This window comes from Dipodomys merriami, unplaced genomic scaffold (assembly GCF_024711535.1).
Source record: "Dipodomys merriami isolate MVZ:Mamm:240054 unplaced genomic scaffold, mDipMer1.0.p SCAF_3, whole genome shotgun sequence".
Classification (NCBI taxonomy): domain Eukaryota; kingdom Metazoa; phylum Chordata; class Mammalia; order Rodentia; family Heteromyidae; genus Dipodomys; species Dipodomys merriami.
The window spans coordinates 62,265,007-62,285,850 of NW_027204492.1; the positions used below are offsets into that span (position 1 = coordinate 62,265,007).

The window sequence follows — 20,844 nt, forward strand, 5'->3', positions numbered from 1 at the left end:
CCCTTTGATGTCTTTGGATGAGTTCTACCTCCTTTTCAGAGGGCAAGGCTGCAGTAGCTGGCAGCTATGCGGGACAAGTCAGGGAAGAAATGAGGAGTGCATGCGGAGTCCTAAGTAGGTTCAGAATCAAGCAGATTGGGAATGTGAACCTCTAACAGACCTTGCTCAAGAGGAAGGGAGCTGCACCCAGGCCCCTCGGGAGTTTTTGGCCCTCCTAAGAGGATCAGGATGGGAGGGAAGTGCCTTTCAAAGGGTGTTCTGTCACCCTGCCTGACACTCAAACGGGCTTCCTTTGCCCTGTCCAATGCTCAGAAGCAGAGACCTCTGATGTCGAGGTGTCCTCTCGAGTACTGCTGCCCCCAAACATTGAATAATGAGGAGCGTTTGGGCTCACCACCCCCAATTCTTCTGGAGTTATGTCCTTCCTGGCGGTTTGTACACCCTAGACGTGACGTCCAGGGAGTTTGGGGACACTCAAATGCTTAAAGCACAAAGACAAGACACCACTGCCAATATGGGGGGGGGGGCAGGGGTAATGGGATCTTTGTCAGCACCCGGTGAGGGGGCAGTCAAGGAGTCACGAGCAGCCCTCCCCTCCTTCCCTTCCCCTTTCCCTTGACCTGGTGGGCTGGTTTAGTCTGTCCACACCCACCCGGAGCCGCGGGCCTGTGACCCCGCTGAGGCGACTGCGGGGGGCCCCCGCAGGCCAGCAGCCACTCTTGTTTTCTTTTCCTGTCACTTTTTCTTTCTTGCCCCTCCCTTCCCCGTCCTTGGGGCTTGGAACAGCTGCTGCCGTAGCTCCTAACTTTGTGCCTTTCTTCTGCCCCCAACGGCTGTTGGCGTGCTTGGAGACGAAGAAGGGTGGCCCCGCCAAGGGGGCGTGAGCAGACTCCACAGGGATTTCTGTGGCGGGAGGGGGCCCGGACCGTGAGGTGACCGGATGGAACGCGCCGAATAGCACGAGGCGGTGCGAGGCGGGGTGGAGGTTAGGGGTTGAGGGGGCGGGGCGGGGCGGGGCGGGGCCACGAGGCCACGGGCAGAATTCGCCTGTTGCTGGGATGCTGATGGATAGGGTTACACGGCTGCTGGGGCCGCCTCAAGTAGGTGAGGGGATATTTTTGGAGGGAAGAGTTTCGGAGTTTGGGGTCCGAAACGGGGGTAAAGGGGAAAGGGAAGGCAAAAGTTTCTTCTACCTCGAGACCTCGGTTTAGCTTGGGACCTTATAAAAGGCGCGTTCCTTTGCCAGCCTTCGAGTGCCGCAAGGACCTTCCTTTCCGGCCATGTAGGTCCCGCCCCGCGCCCCCTTTCTTCGCTTAGCTTCACTTGCTTGTCTTTTGTATTTGTGACTACTTTTCCAGTCCTGTCTTTTATCCTTCTTAATCCTAGATGGAACCCTGTTGCTCAGTCACTTACGCTAGCTGAAACACACCGTCCCAATTGGGGAAATACCTGAAGAGTGACTTGCTTTGGGAGAATCGTTTTCAGTCTACTTTGTGAGTTGCTTGATTTGGGCGTTCCGAGGGTTCAGAAAACTATATACGGGAAATCTTGTCTAGTTATGCCCAGTGTGGTTTTTCATCCTGCTTTATTTCCCCTCCATTTTTTTTTATTTTTTATTTTTTCTTGCTTTTTGATAGACTGGTAAGTCAGCAAGATACTTATTAAACTAAAGGGAGAAATGTAAATGTCATGTGATTTTACATAAGACTGTTGCCCTACGTTAAGCATCTTTTAAATTAAAGGGATCATGATGTATTTGTGATTTAGAGTGGAAAGTTGTTTTAAAAATCATTCAGGTTTCCCCCTCCCCCCCTGCATTTTTACATCGTGCCTTGGAGATACCTGCTGTATCTCTGAATCATTAGCTTTTCTAAAGCCGAAAAGAAAACGAACTGATAAATTCCCTTGCTATCTCTACTATATATTGTTATTATTATCAGTTATCAATATTTTAATTGAATGGGTGCTCGATGAAACTCCTTAGATCAAGTTGTCTGGGTTTTTCTCTTGTATAATTACAACTTACTTAATTTTGTTCTTTTTATAAGTCACCACTTGACAATAAACCAAATTACTTGTTTTCAGGAAGTTTTGCTGATGCCTAATTTGTTTAAGAATTTAAAAACTTATTTTTTTCAGTATTCTGACAAATTCTCAAAGAAATCAAGAATTTTAAACATTAACTCATAAAAAAACACCTGAAAGGGAAGAGAGGAAGGAATTTTTTCCTACCTCTAGGTGCCACAGACCAAACCTACTCCCCTTGCCTTGCTCTAGCACTCTAGCACATGCCACCACCTCCCCCTTGAACATTCCATTTAATGAATATAAGTGAAATTTGATTCTCCAAGTAATATCTATGTCATATAGAGTGGGTGACAAGCATATCAGAAAGCTTTCGTGGTTTATTTTTGTAAATGACCACTACAATTTTTGACAATACCTTATGCTCTTCATATTTGTGTTGCAAAGAGTGGAGAAATAGTTATTGCAATCTTGTGCATAGTTTTCCACCATCTATGTAATATATATTCCTATTAATCACAAATAAAGGAATAAAAGGTTCATAGAGTATGGCAAATTAAAAATAATGTATATCCTGAGAATATCTTTAATTAATTCCCATTAACAAAACTTTAAAGACTTGTCACCTACTGCTTTTCAAGCTCAAAAAAATAGAAGACTGATTTGTAAAGTTATTAATAATGTCTTTTTCATTCAAAACTAAAAAGAAGTTAGAATGATAGAATTTGTAAATCATAGCTTTTTTTTCAGTAACTTTGCCACCTGTTTTTGTGTTCATCTTGGAGCAAATCTGTGTTGAAATCATTCCAGACAGTGTTGGCTTCAAGTTCATCCTTCTTATGTGCCAGATTTCACTAGAAGAACAAGTACCTTTTACAACTTTGCCTTCTCTTATTAAACCTTTGAAGGGCTTATTGTGAAATCATTTTAACCTCTTAATTTGAATTGGTCTATTCTCATAAGTACAAACCTGACATCCTAGGTTCCCAAATCCAGCTTTAAGCTCTGGGCAAAATTTCTTGTGTTTTATCCACTAAAATTAAATTGATAAAACTGAATTTTAGTTTCCTTTCAACTATATATGCAAAGTGCTATAAATTGAAATTGCAGTTCCTAATGTCATATATTTTGAGAAAACATAAATTTTAATGATCTACTTAACCTGTCAGCTTCCAAGAACTCTAAAACCTTAACACAAGAGAGGTATTGTGTGTGTTTTATTTTTTATATTTGTTTTACTGTGATTTTGAATGTTTTCATTGGTGAATGAAAACAAAACTTATCAAACGCTCTTATTCTGGTGTAACTGCATTACATGACAAATTATGATAAAAGAAAAACTGATAAGTGTAAATTCACTAAATATGCACTATTTTTTCTGTGCCAGTCTTGGGGCTTGAACTAAGAGCACTGTCCCTGAACTTTTGTGCTCAAGGCTCCCAGCTACCATTTGAGCCACAGCTCTACTTCCAGCTTTTTTGTAGTTAATTCAAGAGTCTCATAGACTTTTCTGCCCAGGCTCACTTTATTTTTTTTTAATTTTATTTGTGAACATACTGTACAGAGGGGTTACAATTACATGGGTGGGATAATGCATACATTTCTTACCAAGCATTGCAGGCTCCTCCTTTGGTTTACCCTTCATATCCCTTCCCAGCCTCCCCCCTCCCAGGCTCGCTTTAAACTGCAATCCTCAGATCTCAGCCTCATGAGTAGCTAGGATTACAGGCATGAGCCAACATTGCCCAGCTGCTCTATTTATTTATGTATGTTTTCTAAAAGGGAATAGTTTGTTATACTTACATGTTTCAATGACTTGAAATAGTTCATTGGGCTGCTGGCATGGCTCAAGCAGTAGAGTGGCCACCCATGAACAACATTGAAAGAAAGGTACAAGCCCCAGTTCTGGCAAAAAAAAATCATCCATGTGAAAATTCAGATTTTTGTAATAACTAAAATATGCAATGTTTTATTTAACATTCTAATTTAATCATACTTTTTAATTCAGCATAAATTGATTTTCAGTTTCTATCTGAAAACCTAAATTCAGGAGCCTTTCTAAAATTAAAGAATTGGTAGCATTTTAAGATCAACCTTTCTAATGATAGCCACTGTTCTTCTATTTTAAAATATTATACTATTTTTTCTTTATTTTTTGCCTGTCCTAGGGCTGGAACTCAGAGCCTGGGCATTGTCCCTGAGCCTCTTTGTGCTCAATGCTAGAATTCTACCACTTAAGCCACAGCACCACTTTTCTGGCTTTTTCTAAGTAGCTTATTGAAGACAGTCTCATGGACTTTTCTGCCTGGGCTGGTTTCAAACCATGATCCTCATATCTCTGCCTCCTGAGTAACTCAGATTACAGGCATGAGCCACCAGCACCTGGCTTACTATTCTATTAAATGCAGGAAATTTAGTAGATGTTGGAGAATAAAATAGTTTTGATCAAGATTATGTGACATCCAGGGCTAGGAAGGTGGCTCAGTGGTAGAGTGCTTGCTGGCATGCGTGAGGTCCTGGGTTGGATTCCTCAGCACCACATAAACAGAAAAAGCTAGAAGTGGCTCTGTGGCTCAAGTGGTAGAGTGCTAGCCTTGAGCTAAGAAGCACAGGGCCCAGGCCCAGAGTTCAGGCCCCATGACCAAAAAAAAAAAAAAAAAAAAAGATTTCTATAAATACATCTCTTTTGCTGATGTCACAATCTTTTTTTTCTTTTTTTTTGTCAGTCATGGGGCTTGAACTCTGGGCCTAGGCACTATCCCTTGGCTCTTCAGCTCAAGGCTAGGGCTCTACCACTTGAGCCACAGCACCACTTCCGGCTTTTACTGCTTATATGGTGCTGAAAAATCAAACCCAGGGACTCATGCATGCAGTGCAAGCACTCTACCACTGAGCCACCTTCCCAGCCCTTTATAGAAATCTTAATCTAATACAATAACTTATTTCATCTTCATTCTTTAAAATAGTTTTACCTAACAGAAATCATTAATTTCATCAAAGGGCAAAGGGCAGCAACATTCAAATAGACACTCAGGCTCTTTCTAAGAATTGGGACACAAGTCCCACAACCGACCAAAAAAATTGTAACACATATAACATATAGCCCCCACAAATCATTGCCAAACTTTAGTTTTTTTTAAGGTGGCATAAGTGTTTTTAATGGGGAAACTTTGGGGTTAGAAATGTCATGCTAGGGGCTGGGAAGGTGGCTCAGTGGTAGAGCGCTTGCCTTGCATGCATGAGGCCCTAAGTTCGATTCCTCAGCACCACATATGCAAAAAAGAAAAAAATCTGGAAGTGGTGCTGTGGCTCAAGTGGTAGAGCACTAGCCTTGAGCTGAAGAGCTGAGGGACAACCCAGAGTTCAGGCCCCACAACCGGACCCCCCCCCCAGCTAGGGGCTGGGGTTTAGCTCAGCAGAAGAGCACCTGCCTGGCAAGTGCAAGGCCCTGTGTTCAGTCCTCAGCTCTGGGGGGTGGGGGGAAGCTATAGAAATGTCATACTACCACGTGGTTCCTGGCTCACTCTTGGAATCCTAGCTACTTGAGAGGCTGAGATCTGGAAGATTGTGATTTAGGTCAGCCAAGGCAGAAACGTCTACAAAACCCTATTTCCAGTTATCCAGCAAAAAGCTGGGCTGCAGGCATGGCTCAAGTAATAAAATACCAACTATGAGCTGGAGGCCCAAGTTCAACTTATTTTTTTGGGGGGGGGTCCGGTCGTGGGGCCTGAACTCTGGGCCTGGGCACTGCCCCTCAGCTCTTCAGCTCAAGGCTAGCGCTCTACCACTTGAGCCACAGCACCACTTCCAGCTTTTTTCTTTTTTTGCTTATGTGGTGCTGAGGAATCGAACCCAGGGCCTCATGCATGCCAGGCAAGTGCTCTACCACTGAGCTACCTTCCCAGCTCCTCAAGTTCAACTTATTGATATTGGCAAAAGAAAAGAAAAGGATAAAAGCCATACTTGGTCATATTGATAAGCATTCTTCCCTGTAGTCCCTACCTTGTCCAAAAGACACTACATGAAGAATATAATTCTCTTTTATGACATCAGCCTCAGAAAACTAGACAGATATCTATTTACAGAATTCTATATAACCCAATATTGAACTCAGAGCCTTGTGCTTTCAGACTTTTTACTCAAACCTAGCACTCTACCATTTGAACCACATCTCTGCTTCTGGCTTTTTGCTGGTTAATTGGCAGATAAGAGTATCTGAAATGATCTAGCTTTAGTTTTCTACAAGTAGTTAACCAATTTTGCCAGCACCATTTACTGAAGAGGCTCTTTCTTCCATTCTATTTTTAGCTCCCTTATCGAAGATTAGATGGCTATAGGTCTGTAGGTTCATTTCTGGGTTTTTAATTCTATTCCATTGGTCCTGAGGTCTGTTCTTGTGCCAGTACCAAGCTGTTTTGATTACTATGGCTTTATAGTAGAGTTTGAAATTTGGTATTGATATTCCTCCAGCACTGTTCTTTCTGTTGAGGATTGTATTTGCTATTTGGGGTCTTTGATTGTTCCATATGAAATTTTGGATTGCCTCTTCTATTTCCTTGAAGAATGAGGTTGGACTTTTGATAGGTATTGCATTGAATTTGTAGATAGCCTTGGGAAGTATTGCCATTTTCACGATGTTGATCTTTCCAATCCAGGAGCATAGGAGTTTTTGCCACTTTCTAAGTTCTGTTTTGATTTCCTTTTTCAAGTTTTCATCATAGAGGTCCTTCACTTCTTTGGTTAAGTTAATTCCTAGGTATTTTATTTTTTGTGGGGTTATTACGAATGGAGTTGCTTTCCTAAGATATGGAACCAACCCAGATGTCCCTCAGTAGATGAATGGATCAAGAACATGTGGTATATATACACAATGGAATTCTATGCCTCCATCAGAAAGAATGACATTGCCTCATTTGTTAGGAAATGGAAAGGCTTGGAAAAATTATATTAAGTGAAGTAAGCCAGGCCCAAAGAAACATAGGTCCCATGGTTTCCCTTATTTGCAATATCTAGTATATGTCTGAGTCAAGCAGAAAAGGTCAGATAAGGTGATGTTAGGGAAATGAACCCTAAGATATGTATTCAAATGTTTTTTTTTCTTTCATGTGATTGTTTCTAACGCATTTATAAGATTATTTCTTTGTTGCTTTGTATGTCCCTCCCCCACAGTATAACCCCTGCTTTCACTGTATTTGATGTCAGTATAATTTGTGGAGGGGAAGTGGAAAAACAAATCGTTTAAATAGGGATACAGGTGGACCCATTGCAACAATGAGATGAACAAGTCGTTATGTCGAAAACGAACTTTGCAACTTTGGTGTGGGGGGGCAGAGGGGAGAGAGGGAGTGGGGAGGATTGGGTTGGGGGGGCAGGGGGAGGATGGGAAGGGATGGGAAGGGGAAACAAAGGAGGAGGCTACAATGCTTGATAAGAAATGTACTCATTGTCTTGCCCATGTAATTGTAATCCCTCTGTACAGTATTTTCACAATAAAAAAAAAAGAGTATCTCAAATGTGTCTGGAAGTGGCACTGTGGCTCAAGTGGTAGAGTGCTATCCTTGAGCTGAATTGCTAAGGGACAGCACCCAGGCCCAGAGTTCAAGCCCCACAACCAACAAAAAAAAAGTGCCACCTTCAAATGTGTCAGTCTTAGCTAGCTTCAAACCTTAATTCTCAAATCTCAGCCTCTTGAATAACAAGAATTACAGGCCTGAGCCCCTGTGGCCAGCTCCACATCCATTATTTTCTGTACAAAAACTCCCAAGTTTGAGTGGCTGGAGTAAAATCAATATTTAGTTCGTGTGAGTGTGTGTGTGTGTGTGTGTGTGTGTGTGTGTGTGTCTGTGTGTCTGTGTGTCTGTGTCTGTGTGTCTGTGTGTTGTAATTGATTTTTTACAATCCCTGAATCCTGCTATTTGTCCCAGTTGTGACAGTGGTACATATTTTTGTGAGGATAATTGCAGGGCCGCAGAACTCCTTATTTGAAGTAGGGAGCATAACAACTGAAGCAAAGAGGACAGTTATCAGTAGCCGTCCAGTTTTATGAAAGGTAATTTAAAATTCAGAGCAATGACTGTGTTCTATATGATAATACAGAGGGTCAAAACAAGAGAATTCAGATTTATATTTCTTGGCTTCTGAACTTAAAAGATTATTAAGCCAGGCATGGGTGGCTTATTTCTGTAATCCTAACTACTCAGGAAGCTGAGATCCGAGGATCAAGATTCAAAGCCAGCCCAGGCAGGAAAGTCCATGAGACTCTTAGCTCCAATTAACCACTGAAAAGGAAGCTAGGCACCAGTGGCTCACATCTATAATCCTAGCTACTCAGGAGGCTGAGATCTGATCATCACAGTTTGAATTCAGCCAAGGCAGATAAGTCCCTGTGAGACTCTGATCTCCAATCAAACACCAGAACACCAGAAGCAGAGCTGGAGCTTAAAGTGGTAGAGCACTAGCATTAAGCAAAAGAGCTCAGGGGCAGTGTCCCAGGTACTGAGGTGAAGCCCCAGGACTGGCTCACTCCTGTAAAATCTGAAGATCACAGTTCAAAGCCAGCCTGGACATGAAAGTCAGTGAGATTCATCTTCAATTAACCATCCAAAAAGTCAGAATTGAAGCTGTGGCTCAGGTGATAGAGTGCTAGCTTTGAGGGGGGAAAAACACCAAGGACAGCTCCCAGACCTTGAGTTCAAGGCCCAGAACCTACACAAAAATAAATAAATAAAAGACTAATATCTAGAAACGTTTTCATAAAAAACTTGTAAGCAAACAAATAGATGGCATTTATCAGCGACATAAAATTTTATTTGTAAACTTAATACTGTGTTTTTTATTTATTATCAGCACTACTCCTTATTACTGGATGACAGTAATTTTGTTTCCATCATTAGCCTCACAGGTTAAACATGTTTTTTTTTTTTAAGGGAAATTATACATGAATTGAAAGCTAAAGGGTGAAAATTACACTGAGAATTTTTTTTTGTCTGTAGTAGATAGAATTAACTTAAAATATAAAAGTAAATATATTTGGGGGGGTGTTCTCTTCTTTTTCTGATAGGATTTGCTAAGAGTCTGTCAATTTTGTTAATTTTTTCGAAGAACCAACTCTTTGTTTTGTTGATTCTTTCTGTAGTTTTTTTTGGATTCTAATTCATTTAATTCTGATTTAATTTTAATTATTTATTTCCATCTACTGGATTGGGGTTTATCTTGCTGCTCTTTGTCAAGGAGGTTCAGATGTCTCATTAAATTGTTGGTTTCAGATCTCTCCAATTTGTTGATGTAGGAACACTGTATTTGATGTCGGTATAATTTGTGGAGGGGAAGGGGAAAAACAAATCATTTAAATAGGGATACTGGTGGACCCATTGCAACAATGAGATGTACAAGTCGTTATGTCGAAAACGAACTTTACAACTTTGGTTGGGGGGGAGAATCTGGGGGGGAGGGGGGCGGGGAGCGGGAAAGATTGGGTGGGGGGGAGGATGGGAAGGGATGGGAAGGGGAAACAAAGGAGGAGGCTATAATGCTTGATAAGAAATGTATTCATTATCTTGCCTGAGTAATTGTAACCCCTCTGTACAGTATTTTCACAATAAAAAAAATATATAAGCTGGGTGCCAGGAGCTTACACCTGTAATCCTAGCTACTCTAGGAGGCTGAGATCTGAGGATCACGGTTTGAAGCCAGCCTGGGCAGAAAAGTCTACGAAACTCTTCTCTCCAATGAACTACTCAGAAGAAGCTGGAAGTTGCACCATGGCTCAAGTGGCAGAGTGCTAGCCTTGAGAGCAAAGAGGTTCAGGGAAAATGTTCAGGGCCTGAGTTCAAGCCCCAGGACTGGCAAAAATAAATAGGAGATGAATTGGAAAAAAAATGACCTTAAGTTAATCTTCTGTTCTGGTCATCAGATGATAATATCATGTTTAAATGTTAGAATAGGGGTAGGCAGAGTAGGAGTCAGATGTCAGGAAATACCTATAGCATATTTTATTTGTTTCATCCATAAGTGCTCTTCTTCTGAGCTGGGGTAGAATGCTTGCCTAATATGCACAAGTCCTTGGGTTCAACTCCCTAGGACTGGGGATGGGATAGGAGGACAAAATTCCTAAATAGCCTTCCTCAAAAGAAAAAGCTATCTTTTTTTTTTTTTACAACTGGTTCCTTCTGAACACAATAACAACAAAAAAGTCTATTTATATTTTTTCTGCTGGTCCTGCGGCTTGAACTCATGCTTGGAGCTCTACCACTCCTCAGCTTCCAGCTTTTTGGTGGTTAATAGGAGATTAAGAGATTCATGGACTTTCCTACTTGAGCTGGCTTCAATCCACAATCCCCAGATCTCTTCTGGGTAGCTAGAATTAGAGGCATAGCTATTCATATTTTTTTTTTTTTGGTCGGTCGTGGGGCTTGAACTCTGGGCCTGGCTGCTGTCCCTCAGCTCTTCAGCTCAAATCAAGGCGAGCGCTCTACCACTTGAGCTACAGCGCCACTACCGGTTTTCTGGTGGTTTATTGGAGATAGGAGTCTCAAGGTCTCTCCTGCCCGGGCTGGCTTTGAACCGCGATCCTCAGATCTCAGCCTCCTGAGTAGCTAGGATTACAGGCGTGAGCCACCAGTGCCCAGCACAGTTCATATTTTTTTTTTTAAATTGTATTTTATTTTATTTGAGAACATACTGTACAGAGGGGTTACAATTACATGGGCAGGATAATGCATACATTTCTTACCAAGCATTGCAGCCTCCTCCTTTGTTTACCCTTCACTTCCCTTCCCCGCCTCCCCCCTCCCCCCACCCAATTTTACCGCCCTCCCCCCACCCAATTATACCCCCCTCCCCCCCCCCCACCGAAATTGTAAAGCTGGTTTTGACATGACATTTTGTACTTCTCATTGTTGCAACAGGTCCCCCTGAATCCTTAAACGACTTGTTTGTCCCCATCTCCTCCACATGTTATACTGACATCAAATATAGTGAAAGTGGGGGTTACACTGTGGGGGAGGGACATACAAAGCAACAAAGACACAGTTCATATTTTTAACAATTATATATGTAGCCAAGTAATCCACTGCAGCCTAAAATTTTGCCTTTGTAATTTGATTTCTGAAGTGTTAACAAGCCAAGCATGCACTTGTAACATTGACATGACAAAGAGAACTGTATATTATTGCTTACTAAAAGGTGCATAAACTTAAAGAACTCTCATCCTTTCACTAAGTCTGTACACAACTACCACACTGTCCTCTGGTGCTGCCCACCTTCACACTGCACAGTTACTTCCATAGGGTCCTTTGTGTGGTGACTGATGATAGGAATTGAGTGTAAAACTGGCTTCTTCTATAAGAATAGAGATGAAGGGGTGGGAAGGTGGCTAGGTGGTAGAGTGCTTGCCTTGCATGCATGAGGCCCTGGGTTCGATTCCTCAGCACCACATAAGCAAAAAAGAAAAAAAGCAGGAAATGGCGCTGTGGCTCAAATGGTAGAGAGCTAGCCTTGAGCTGAAGAGCTGAGGGACAGCGCCCAGGCCCAGAGTTCAGGCCCCATGACTGGACCAAAAAAAAAAATATAATAAATAAATAAAAGAATAGAGATGAAGTTGCATCTCAAATTATACAGTAAATGCCAGCGGAACACCAGTGGCTCACACCTAGGTAGTAATCCTAGCTACTCAAGAGGCTGAGATCTGAGGATCATAATTTGAAGTCAGCCTGGGGAAGGATAGCTGGTGAGAATCTTATCTCCATTTAACCACCAGAAAACCAGAAGTTGTGCCGTGGCTCTAAGAGGTAGAGCACTAACCTTGAGCAAAAAAACTAAGGGACAGCGCCCAGGCCCTGAGTTCAAGCCCCATTATAGCACAAAAAACGAGTAAATGCCATCTTCTTGCCCCACAAATGCAGAAACTAGTTAAGAAACCATAGCCTCTTTTATCAGATTGTATTGCAGTGTCATATGCACTATCTCCTGAAGCAAAAAAACACTAAGCCACTAAGTAAAGTATGTTTCTGTCACAGAAAAGAGTTGCATGTGTATTGAATGTGAAGTTTGTAACCCTGCACTCAACTGCTATCTAATCATCCAAAGATTTGTCATGCACTAAGGTTCAGTATATTTCTAAATGTTGTTCATTTTAGCGCATTTTGTTTATTACATAGTAGTAATAAGAACATAGTAGTGATAGAATGTACCAAAACAAAGATGTTCTAGATATATTCACTGACAAAGATCATCCCATGTTTATTTTAATAAATCCAAACATTTTCCCCTGAGAATATTTTTCTATCCTAAATGAAATGACATTCAAGGAAAATATCTTGATGCAGCTTACTAAAATGAGGTGAAAGAAATGGTAATTCTGGCACCAAGATAGTTACTTCTTGTAATGCACAAAATATATCTTGACAAAAATAGTTTTTTGATTCCTTTCTCTTTTTTTGTACTGGTCCTAGGGCTTGAACTCAGGACCTGGGCACTGTCTCTGAGATTTTTTGCTCAAGACTAATGCCCTATCAGTTGAGCACAGCTCCGCTTTGACTTTTTAGGTAAAGATAAGAGTTTCACTGGCTTTCCTGCTGGGCTGGCGTAACATCTTAATCCTCAGTTCTCAACCTCCTGAGTAGCTAGAATACAGGCATGAGCCGGGACCCTTCTTGAATTTCTTTCTTTTACAAACTGTGCTAAGGCAACTGTGGCATAGAAATAAATATTTGACATTGAAATGAAAAAGGAAAATTTACCTTAGAACCTTCTGGGCAGATGGTGGATGGAAAAGAAAAATGCTATACGTGTCCTACATATGTGCCATGTGATCCCAAGGGCAAGCTAAACACATATTAGATATTCAGTATATAATAACAATATAATAAGATGCATACTTCATAGGTGATTGTAAGGATTAAATGTGTTGATACATAAATAGTACTTAGAAAGTTACCAGGCATATGCTAAAAGTATAGTATATGTTATCTGTTATTATTGCTATTACTACTACTACTTTTTGTTGTTGTTGTTGGTCATGGGGCTTGAATTCTGTGACTGGGCACTGTCCCTCAGCTCTTCAGCTCAAGGCTAGTACTCTACCACTTGAGCCACAGTGCCACTTGCGATTTTCTTTTTTTTTTTTTTATAAAATATTTTTTTATTTTTCTTATCAAGCATTGTAGCCTCCTCCTTTGTTTCCCCTTCCCATCCATTCCCATCCTCCCCCCGCCCCCCCTCCACTTCCGATTTTCTGGCAGTTTATTGGAGATAAGAGTCTCACGGAGTTTCCTGCCCGGGCTGGCTTTGAACCGCGATCCTCAGATCTCAGCCTTCTGAGTAGCTAGGATTACAGGCTTGAGCCACCGACGCCTGACACTACTACTACTTTTACTATTAGTTTTCTTTGATTAAGCCTCTTAAAATACTGAGAAGTCATTTAGGAAAATATATAAATGTAACTAGCAATAATACATTACATATTTCAGAATAGAGGAAAAGAATATGGGTGTACTCATCATAAAAAATAAAAGTTTAAGGTGATGGATTTGCTAATCATCAAATTAGAAAATTGCTAATCACTACTCAATGTGTACATAAATTAAAATAACACATTATATCTCAAAAATACATGTAAATATATTAATACTTTTGTGTGTGTGTGTACGAGGTTTGAACTCAGAGACTGCCCCTTAGCTTTTTCACCTAAGACTATACCCTACCACTTGAACTATATCTCCATTTCTGGGTTTGGTTTTTTGTGTGTGTGATAGTTGATAGGAGATAAGCATCTCACAAAAGATCCTGCCCCAAACTAGCATCCTCAGATCTTAGCTTCCCGAGCAGCTAGGATTACAGGTATGAGCCATGAAGCCTAGCCAAAAGAAAAAAAAGTAATTTTTCTATTAATGAAATTTGAGTGGATGTATACTTCAGGCTTAGCCTCAGAATTAAACTAGTATTTTGGTACAGAGACTGAGGGTTGAGCTGTAAGAAGCCTGGAGAAAACTTCCATCTGATATTATTTGACCTCCTGTGCAATTTTATTTGGGGAAAGCGACAGATATACATAATTTTGCATCATCCCCAAGTAGCCTCACTCAGAACCTGTTTCCATAATCTGGATCCCATCATTGTAGTAATATTACATCTACTTTCAATCAATACTATAATAGTAAGCAATTTTATTTTGGGTCCAAATAGATTTCTCTGATATTAGCTATTTATAAATTACTAAATAAATAATAAATGCCCTGCATGATGTTTTTAGGTCCAATATTTTTTGTCAGTTGCAGGGCTTGAACTCAGGGCCTGGGTGCTGTCCCTGAGCCTCCGTGTGCTCAAGGCTAGCAATCTTATCACTTGAGCCACAGCACCACTTCTGGTTTTGAGTTGTTAATTGGAGATAAGAGACTCACAGGGACCTTTCTGCCTGGACTGGCTTTGAACCATGTCCTCAGATCTCAGGCTCCTGAGTAGCTAGGATTACAGGATTACAGGTGTAAGCCAACTCCCAGCTCTCCTAATTCTATTTCTAAAGTAAAAGTGGTTGGTTTTGTTTTTTTTTTTTTTTTTTTTGCATTACTGGAGATCAAACCCATGACCTTGCATATGCTAAGCAAGTGTTCTATCACATCCCTACATCCCTAGCCCAGAATATTTTGCTTTTAACTTTGAAGCATAAATCAATTCACCATAAGCACCTATAGACTATCAATGATTATCTTTTTTGTGTGCCAGTACTACAGGAGCTTGAACTCAAGGCGTTCTACCCTTGATTGTTTTTTTTGGGGGGGGGTGCTTTTTTTTGTTAGTTATGGGGCTTGAACTAAGGTTCTGGGCTCTGTCTCTGAGCTCTTTTGCTCAAGGCTAGTGTTCTACCACTTCAAGCCACAACACCACTTCTGGTTTGGAGTAGTTATTTGGAGATAAGAGTCTCAAGGGGCCTTTTCTGCCCGAGCTGGCTTCAAACTGTGATCCTCAGATCTCAGCCTCTTGAGTACAGGGGTGAGCCACTGGTACCCAGCTCCTTGATTGGCTTTTTCAATCACAGCTGGGACGCTACCTAGTGTGCTTCAGCCTCTAGCTTTTTGCTGGTACAACTACTTAAGATAATAAGACATTTTAATTTTTTTTTTTTTTTTTTTTTTTGTCAATCGTGGGGTTTGAACTCTGGGCCTGGGCGCTATCTCTGAGCTCTTCATCTCAAGATGAGCACTCTACCACTTGAGCCACAGCACCACTTCTGGTTTTCTGGTGGTTAACTTGAGATAAGAGTCTCAAGATTGTCCTGCCTGGGCTGGCTTTGAACTGCGATCCTCAGATCTCAGCCTCCTGAGTAGCTAGGATTACAGGCATGAGACATCAGTCTGAGTGCCTGGCTCAAAAAAAATTTTTAAGAGTCTTGGAATTATCTGCCCTGGCTGGCTTAGAACTGTAAGCCTCATCTCTCAGCCTCCTAAATAGCTAAGGTTATAGGTGTGAGCTACCAGCACCCAGGAAATAGCAATGATCTTCAAGACAGTGATTTCTTTCAATATTAAGACTCACTATTTAGTATGTTCTCCTTTCCTTGAATATTGAGTATACACTTCATTAAATAAAAATATTTTCAAATAATTGCCTATTTAAATGGGACATTTTCAGGTAAAAATGTTCATCATTTATTCAGTACTTCTAAAGCACCTGCTGTGTTCTCAGCAATGTTAACATACAAACCAAATAAAAGTTACCTAATAAGGAATAAACCAAGACTTTGACCTCAAGTCTTTTGACTCACAGACTTACTGCTATAAAAAAAGAATTCCACCATCTCTTAGATAACACATAATAAAAATATTAGGATGACATGTTTTCTTTCACCAAATTTCAATTTGCCTTCTCAGTGTCTTACATAATTAATATTGATGTCAAGGGAGTACAGAATATGCTTTCTTTCTTTCTTTTTTTTTTGGGGGGGGTCCGGTCATGGGGCCTGAACTCTGGGCCTGGGTGCTGTCCCTCGGCTCTTCAGCTCAAGGCTAATGCTCTACCACTTGAGCCACAGTGCCACTTCCGGCTTCAGAATATGCTTTCTATCAAGCCAGAAGTTAAATTTACACCACAGTTTGTTGACAAGAGTATATTCCAGAAATGATTTTTATTAATAATTGATTTCCAGTTTTAGCAACAGTTATTGGTAACTTTGGAATAGGACTTTCAGATGCCTGTTGTAAGGAATTTCTTTGAGAGAACCTTCCATTTGAGCACTAAGCAAGAAACATGAGGCTATGAGCCAGAACAATGCATTCTGAATTGAAATACAAAAATTATGAAGGTGTAGAAGCATTAACATAAATTTAATTCTGAAAAAAATAAGCATTGCTTCTTAATCAAATTAAATATTTAAGATATATTCACCACTTTTTTTGTCAGTTGTGGAGCTTGAACTCTGGGCCTGGAGGCTGTCCCTGTGCTCTTCAGCTCAAGGCAAGCACTCTACCACTTGAACCACAGCACCACTTCTGGTTTTTCTGGTGGTAAATTGGAGATAAGAGTCTCATGGACTTTCTTGGCCCGGGCTGGCTTTGAACCTCAGTCCTCAGATCTCAGCCTCCTGAGTAGCTAGGATTATAGCATGAGCCACCAGTGCCTGGCTACTCACCACTTTTTTTTTTTTTTTGGTCAGTCCTGGGGCTTGAACTCTGGGCCTAGACATAGATTTTTTTAAAAATCTATTTTAAACCAATTACATATCTCTATTCTCTTACTATAGAATAACTTTTAATATTTATATTATTGCATTAAATAAACTATAAAAAGTCTCAAAATAGAGTGCTCCCTGATAGTCCTTTCCCTTTAATACATTTTTATTGGAGTTAAATGTTTATAGTCCCATGGTTTAGCTTAAAGAAGTCTAAGCATGTCTATTTTGAAATTTTCCTCACCAATTTGTAAGACTTCTTATTTTAAGGTAAATATTATTTTTTGTGTTCTATAATTCCTTGTTTTAGCTAGACTTGATGACTTTTGTGCACATACAAAGAATTTATTAAGATGAATTTTGGGGCCATCGATGGCTCAACGCGTGTAATCCTAGCTACTCAGGAAGCTGAGATCTGAGGATCACAGTTCAAAGCTAGCCCTGGCAAGGAAAGCCCAATAGACTCTTATATACATTAAACCACCAGAAAACAAGAAGTGGCACTGTGTCTCAAGTGGTAGAGCACTCGCCTTGAGCTGAAGAGCTAAGGGATAGCACCCAGGCTCAGAGTTCAATCCCCACAACTGACAAAAAAAAAAAAAGATGAATTTTGGGGCATTAAATTTTAGCTATAGAAATACCACTCTATGTCTTATACTTGTTCTCTTGAGCCACTTTATTTTGAGCTGTGGCATGTAAAAGCATTACATTTATAGCCCAACTACAGTACAAAATAACAGGAGAATAATGGTAAATATATGAAGAGAATACAATACCAAAACAGAAGCTTCTATAAGATTTTGTCAGGAAATTTTAAAAGCCTGAAAAGCAAAATTATTAAGGCTGCATTGAAAAAGGTACTTCACCTAATAGAATACTTAATTGACCTACTTAATGAGCTGGAAAATAGATTATGTTGGAATAGAGGCACTTAATGAAGCCACCCTAGAAATGCTCTACATTGAAAAAAATCCTTGGCAACCAAACCATTGTCAAATTGCTCTGCATTATATAGTTATTTATCTTCCTTTTGTAGAATAGATGAAAGCTGTCGTTCAAGCAGATGTTAAATTAGGTTCTAGATAAGAAAAGTACATTATAGGGCTTTTATTCCAAACTTTGCCCATAATAACACTTGTAAAAGTTCAGTTCTATGGCCTTTAGACTTTATTCAGTACTTTATTATGTATACGAGAAAAGATAAATGTATCATGAAAATGTAATTGTAATATTAATCTTATTTGTAAACTTTGGTGTTTTTTAAAAAATTCAACTGGTCATAGCCTTTAAGAAATTGAATAGCTAACCATTAATTTAGTAATTAATTTTGAAATGATCGAGGTAATTAAGTTTTCCATGTTTTTTCTCTATGCCACCTAGGTAGTGGTAAAAATAAAGTGCTCTAAAAACTAAAAGGGGAACTTAATCCTACTTGCTTATAACTGTTAAGAGATAAAAATCTTTTAAAGTTTATATTTTAGGGCATCTAATGACAATTAGCTTTAGTTTCAGAACAAAAGAAAAACCATCTCAATCTGTACTTAAGGGTAGTTACCTCTCTTAGGCTGTCCACTGTTAATCTGTTGGCATATAGGTGTCATCTGAGATTGAATTAATTCTAGACCTAGGCTGGTACATAACTAGAGAAAAGGTAGAGCTGAAGTAATCAACCTTATTTAATCTTATTCAATCTTATTCAATCATTAAATAACATATTAAGGGATGGGAAAGGAGAGAGAGGAGGAGGAGGAAGAAGAAGAAAATGGAGAGGAAGAGGAAAAGAGGAGAAGAATGGAGAGAGAGAAAGAGAGAAGAGTCAGCAATAGAAAGAACCAGAGAGAGAAAGAGAAACAGACAGAGACAGAAAGACTGATTTTTGGCCAAGCTCCTTTTTTAAATGCCATTATAGGCTATGTTTTCAATATTCCTCAATCCAAGTATTAGAATGAACTAGAAAGCATTGTCTTTCTCCATGAATGAAACCTGTGCTATGGTAACAAAAGGGAGATTTAAATTATCATAAAGTGCTTGTCACTATTGAATAAATATTTTAAAACATTAAATTGGTAACTCTCTCCAATATCTATAACCTAAGAAAAAATATTTTTCTTGCCAGATATACTCCATATTTTTTAGCATTCCAAATAGTTTTCTTTCTTTAAAAAAATCAAGTCTTTCATTTATGAGAATCTGCATTCACAAATAAAAAGCTTCCTAAGGCCACATTTAAAAAAAAAGCTTGGTCAGGAAGTGATGTCAGTTTGTTCCTGGAATTATGACATAGTGAACATTCTTTTACACTAACAGCGCATTTCATTTCAAGGCCTGACTGAAGCAGTTGGCTCTTAAGTATTCTCCTTCTTGACCGCCAAAAGATTCATTTTTCTTCTGATTTTTTGTCAAGATGTTCAAGATCCAGACAACTAGAGAGGTACAGAATATGTTGTCACTCAGCGCCGTCCATATTTTAACATGGGAACTATATTAAACTATATTAACCAAACTTTAAGATGTTTGGTTTAGTGTCTAAGAGTTAACATAATTAGTATCTGAGATAATTAAGGTAAATTTCTATGATCTTAACCTTTTTTTCTTGTTGTTTTGGTCAGTACTGGCAGTTGGAGCTCTGGGCCTGGTGGTTGCTAGGGGAGGAGGTGATACCACTGAACCACCCCTCCACCTCTGTTTTTCAATGGTTATTTTTAGGATAACACTGGCACTTGCCTGAATAGAGATTCACCTACTTTTAAGCTTCCTTTGGCCACTGGGATCAAAGACCTTTGCCACTGTGTTCATCTTCCCTCCTATGAAAATGGAATCTCAGAGTTTTGTGACAGTTGCCATAGTATCAACCATGGTACTAACCAAACCTCCCAGTTTCAGCGTCTAATGTAATTTGGGATGACAAGTAGGCACCACTGGCAACCAACATTGGGTTGAGAAGAGATCTACCTAACTTTATTGTCCAGGCTTCTCTTGAACTGCAATCCTCTCCCGTGTAGCTAGAATTACAGGCACAAACCACAGTGCCCTAGTGATCTTATTATTTTTAAAGGCACTTCGTAATTCTTATAGCTATCTAAACAACTTGGTAATTAACATCATAGATTAAAAATCAAGTTTTTCAACTTTGGCTGAGTGGATCAAATAACTAATGACTTGTTTAACTGAACAATTATCTTTGAAATTAGGCTTTGTCTTCACATAAATGAAGACTAAACTACAAACTTTATATTCTGCCATTTGAGATCAGTGATTATTTTGAAACATACCATAAAATACTGCCATAAAATTTGTCGCAAAATGAAAAATTGAAATACATTTTTCTCAGAAATATTTTGTCAGGTTTTATCATTTAAAACCATGACTGATTTCATTTAATTAATCTGTAAGTCTCATTTTCTTTTTAGATATTTTACTTATTGTGAAAGCCAATATCCTTAAACAAGATGGAATCGCAACTTGTTTCCACCTTTACTTACATGCCTCTTGTAACTCCCTTTATGAATCCCACACAGCAGGTATGAGTAGTTTTGCTTTTTTTATCTCACTTTCATTAAAACTGGTTAAAAATGTTTTTGAATGTAGTATTAGTTTCTGTTTAGGAAGTGTATCATTTTATGAGTACTTACAGTAACTTCTTCTGTTTGTTTAAAAAATGACTAATGTAAATTAAAGTTCACAGCTATGCGTTCAATTTTGCAAAGGCTAAAACTATTGAATGTTAATAGCAATATCTTCTGTATATTAGAGTGGTTACTAAGAGTGAGTTCAGATTCCAAATTTAATCCTTTAATCTACTCAGGTGAAGTCCTATCTCAATATGTATGGTTTAAAAAAAAGATCACTAACTTCTCTAGAAATTAAAAAGGACAAAGATTATACTTTTACAAAGATGATGTTGGAAGTATCACAATGAAGCTCATGATTTTTGTACAATTAATATTAAGTAATATATAAATATAAATGTTTTTACATTCCCTACAAATGCTGAAATCAAAATTTGAAATTAATTTTTTTTACTAGATGGAGAGTTACCAGGATGCCAGTAACACTCCACAAATTGTCACTTATCCGAAGAGATATAATAGATGGTCTTCTCGTCCACAATACTGGGTAAAACATGTTTTAATTCTATCTTTAGATATGAAATTTTT

At 39.4% G+C, this 20,844-nt stretch overlaps 1 protein-coding gene across 1 annotated transcript in view; it reads left to right on the forward strand.

Moving 5' to 3' along the window:
- Positions 1-1,426: 1,426 nt before the first annotated feature.
- LOC138839820 (fibronectin type III domain containing protein 3C1-like) overlaps positions 1,427-20,844 on the forward strand; it is an 89,430-nt gene continuing 70,012 nt past the window's right edge. Inside the window, exons 1-3 of the mRNA XM_070039349.1 lie at positions 1,427-1,493; positions 20,098-20,208; positions 20,714-20,803. Coding sequence (XP_069895450.1) covers positions 20,137-20,208; positions 20,714-20,803 — 162 coding nt within the window. The 5' untranslated portion in view covers positions 1,427-1,493; positions 20,098-20,136. The remainder of the gene's footprint in view (positions 1,494-20,097; positions 20,209-20,713; positions 20,804-20,844) is intronic.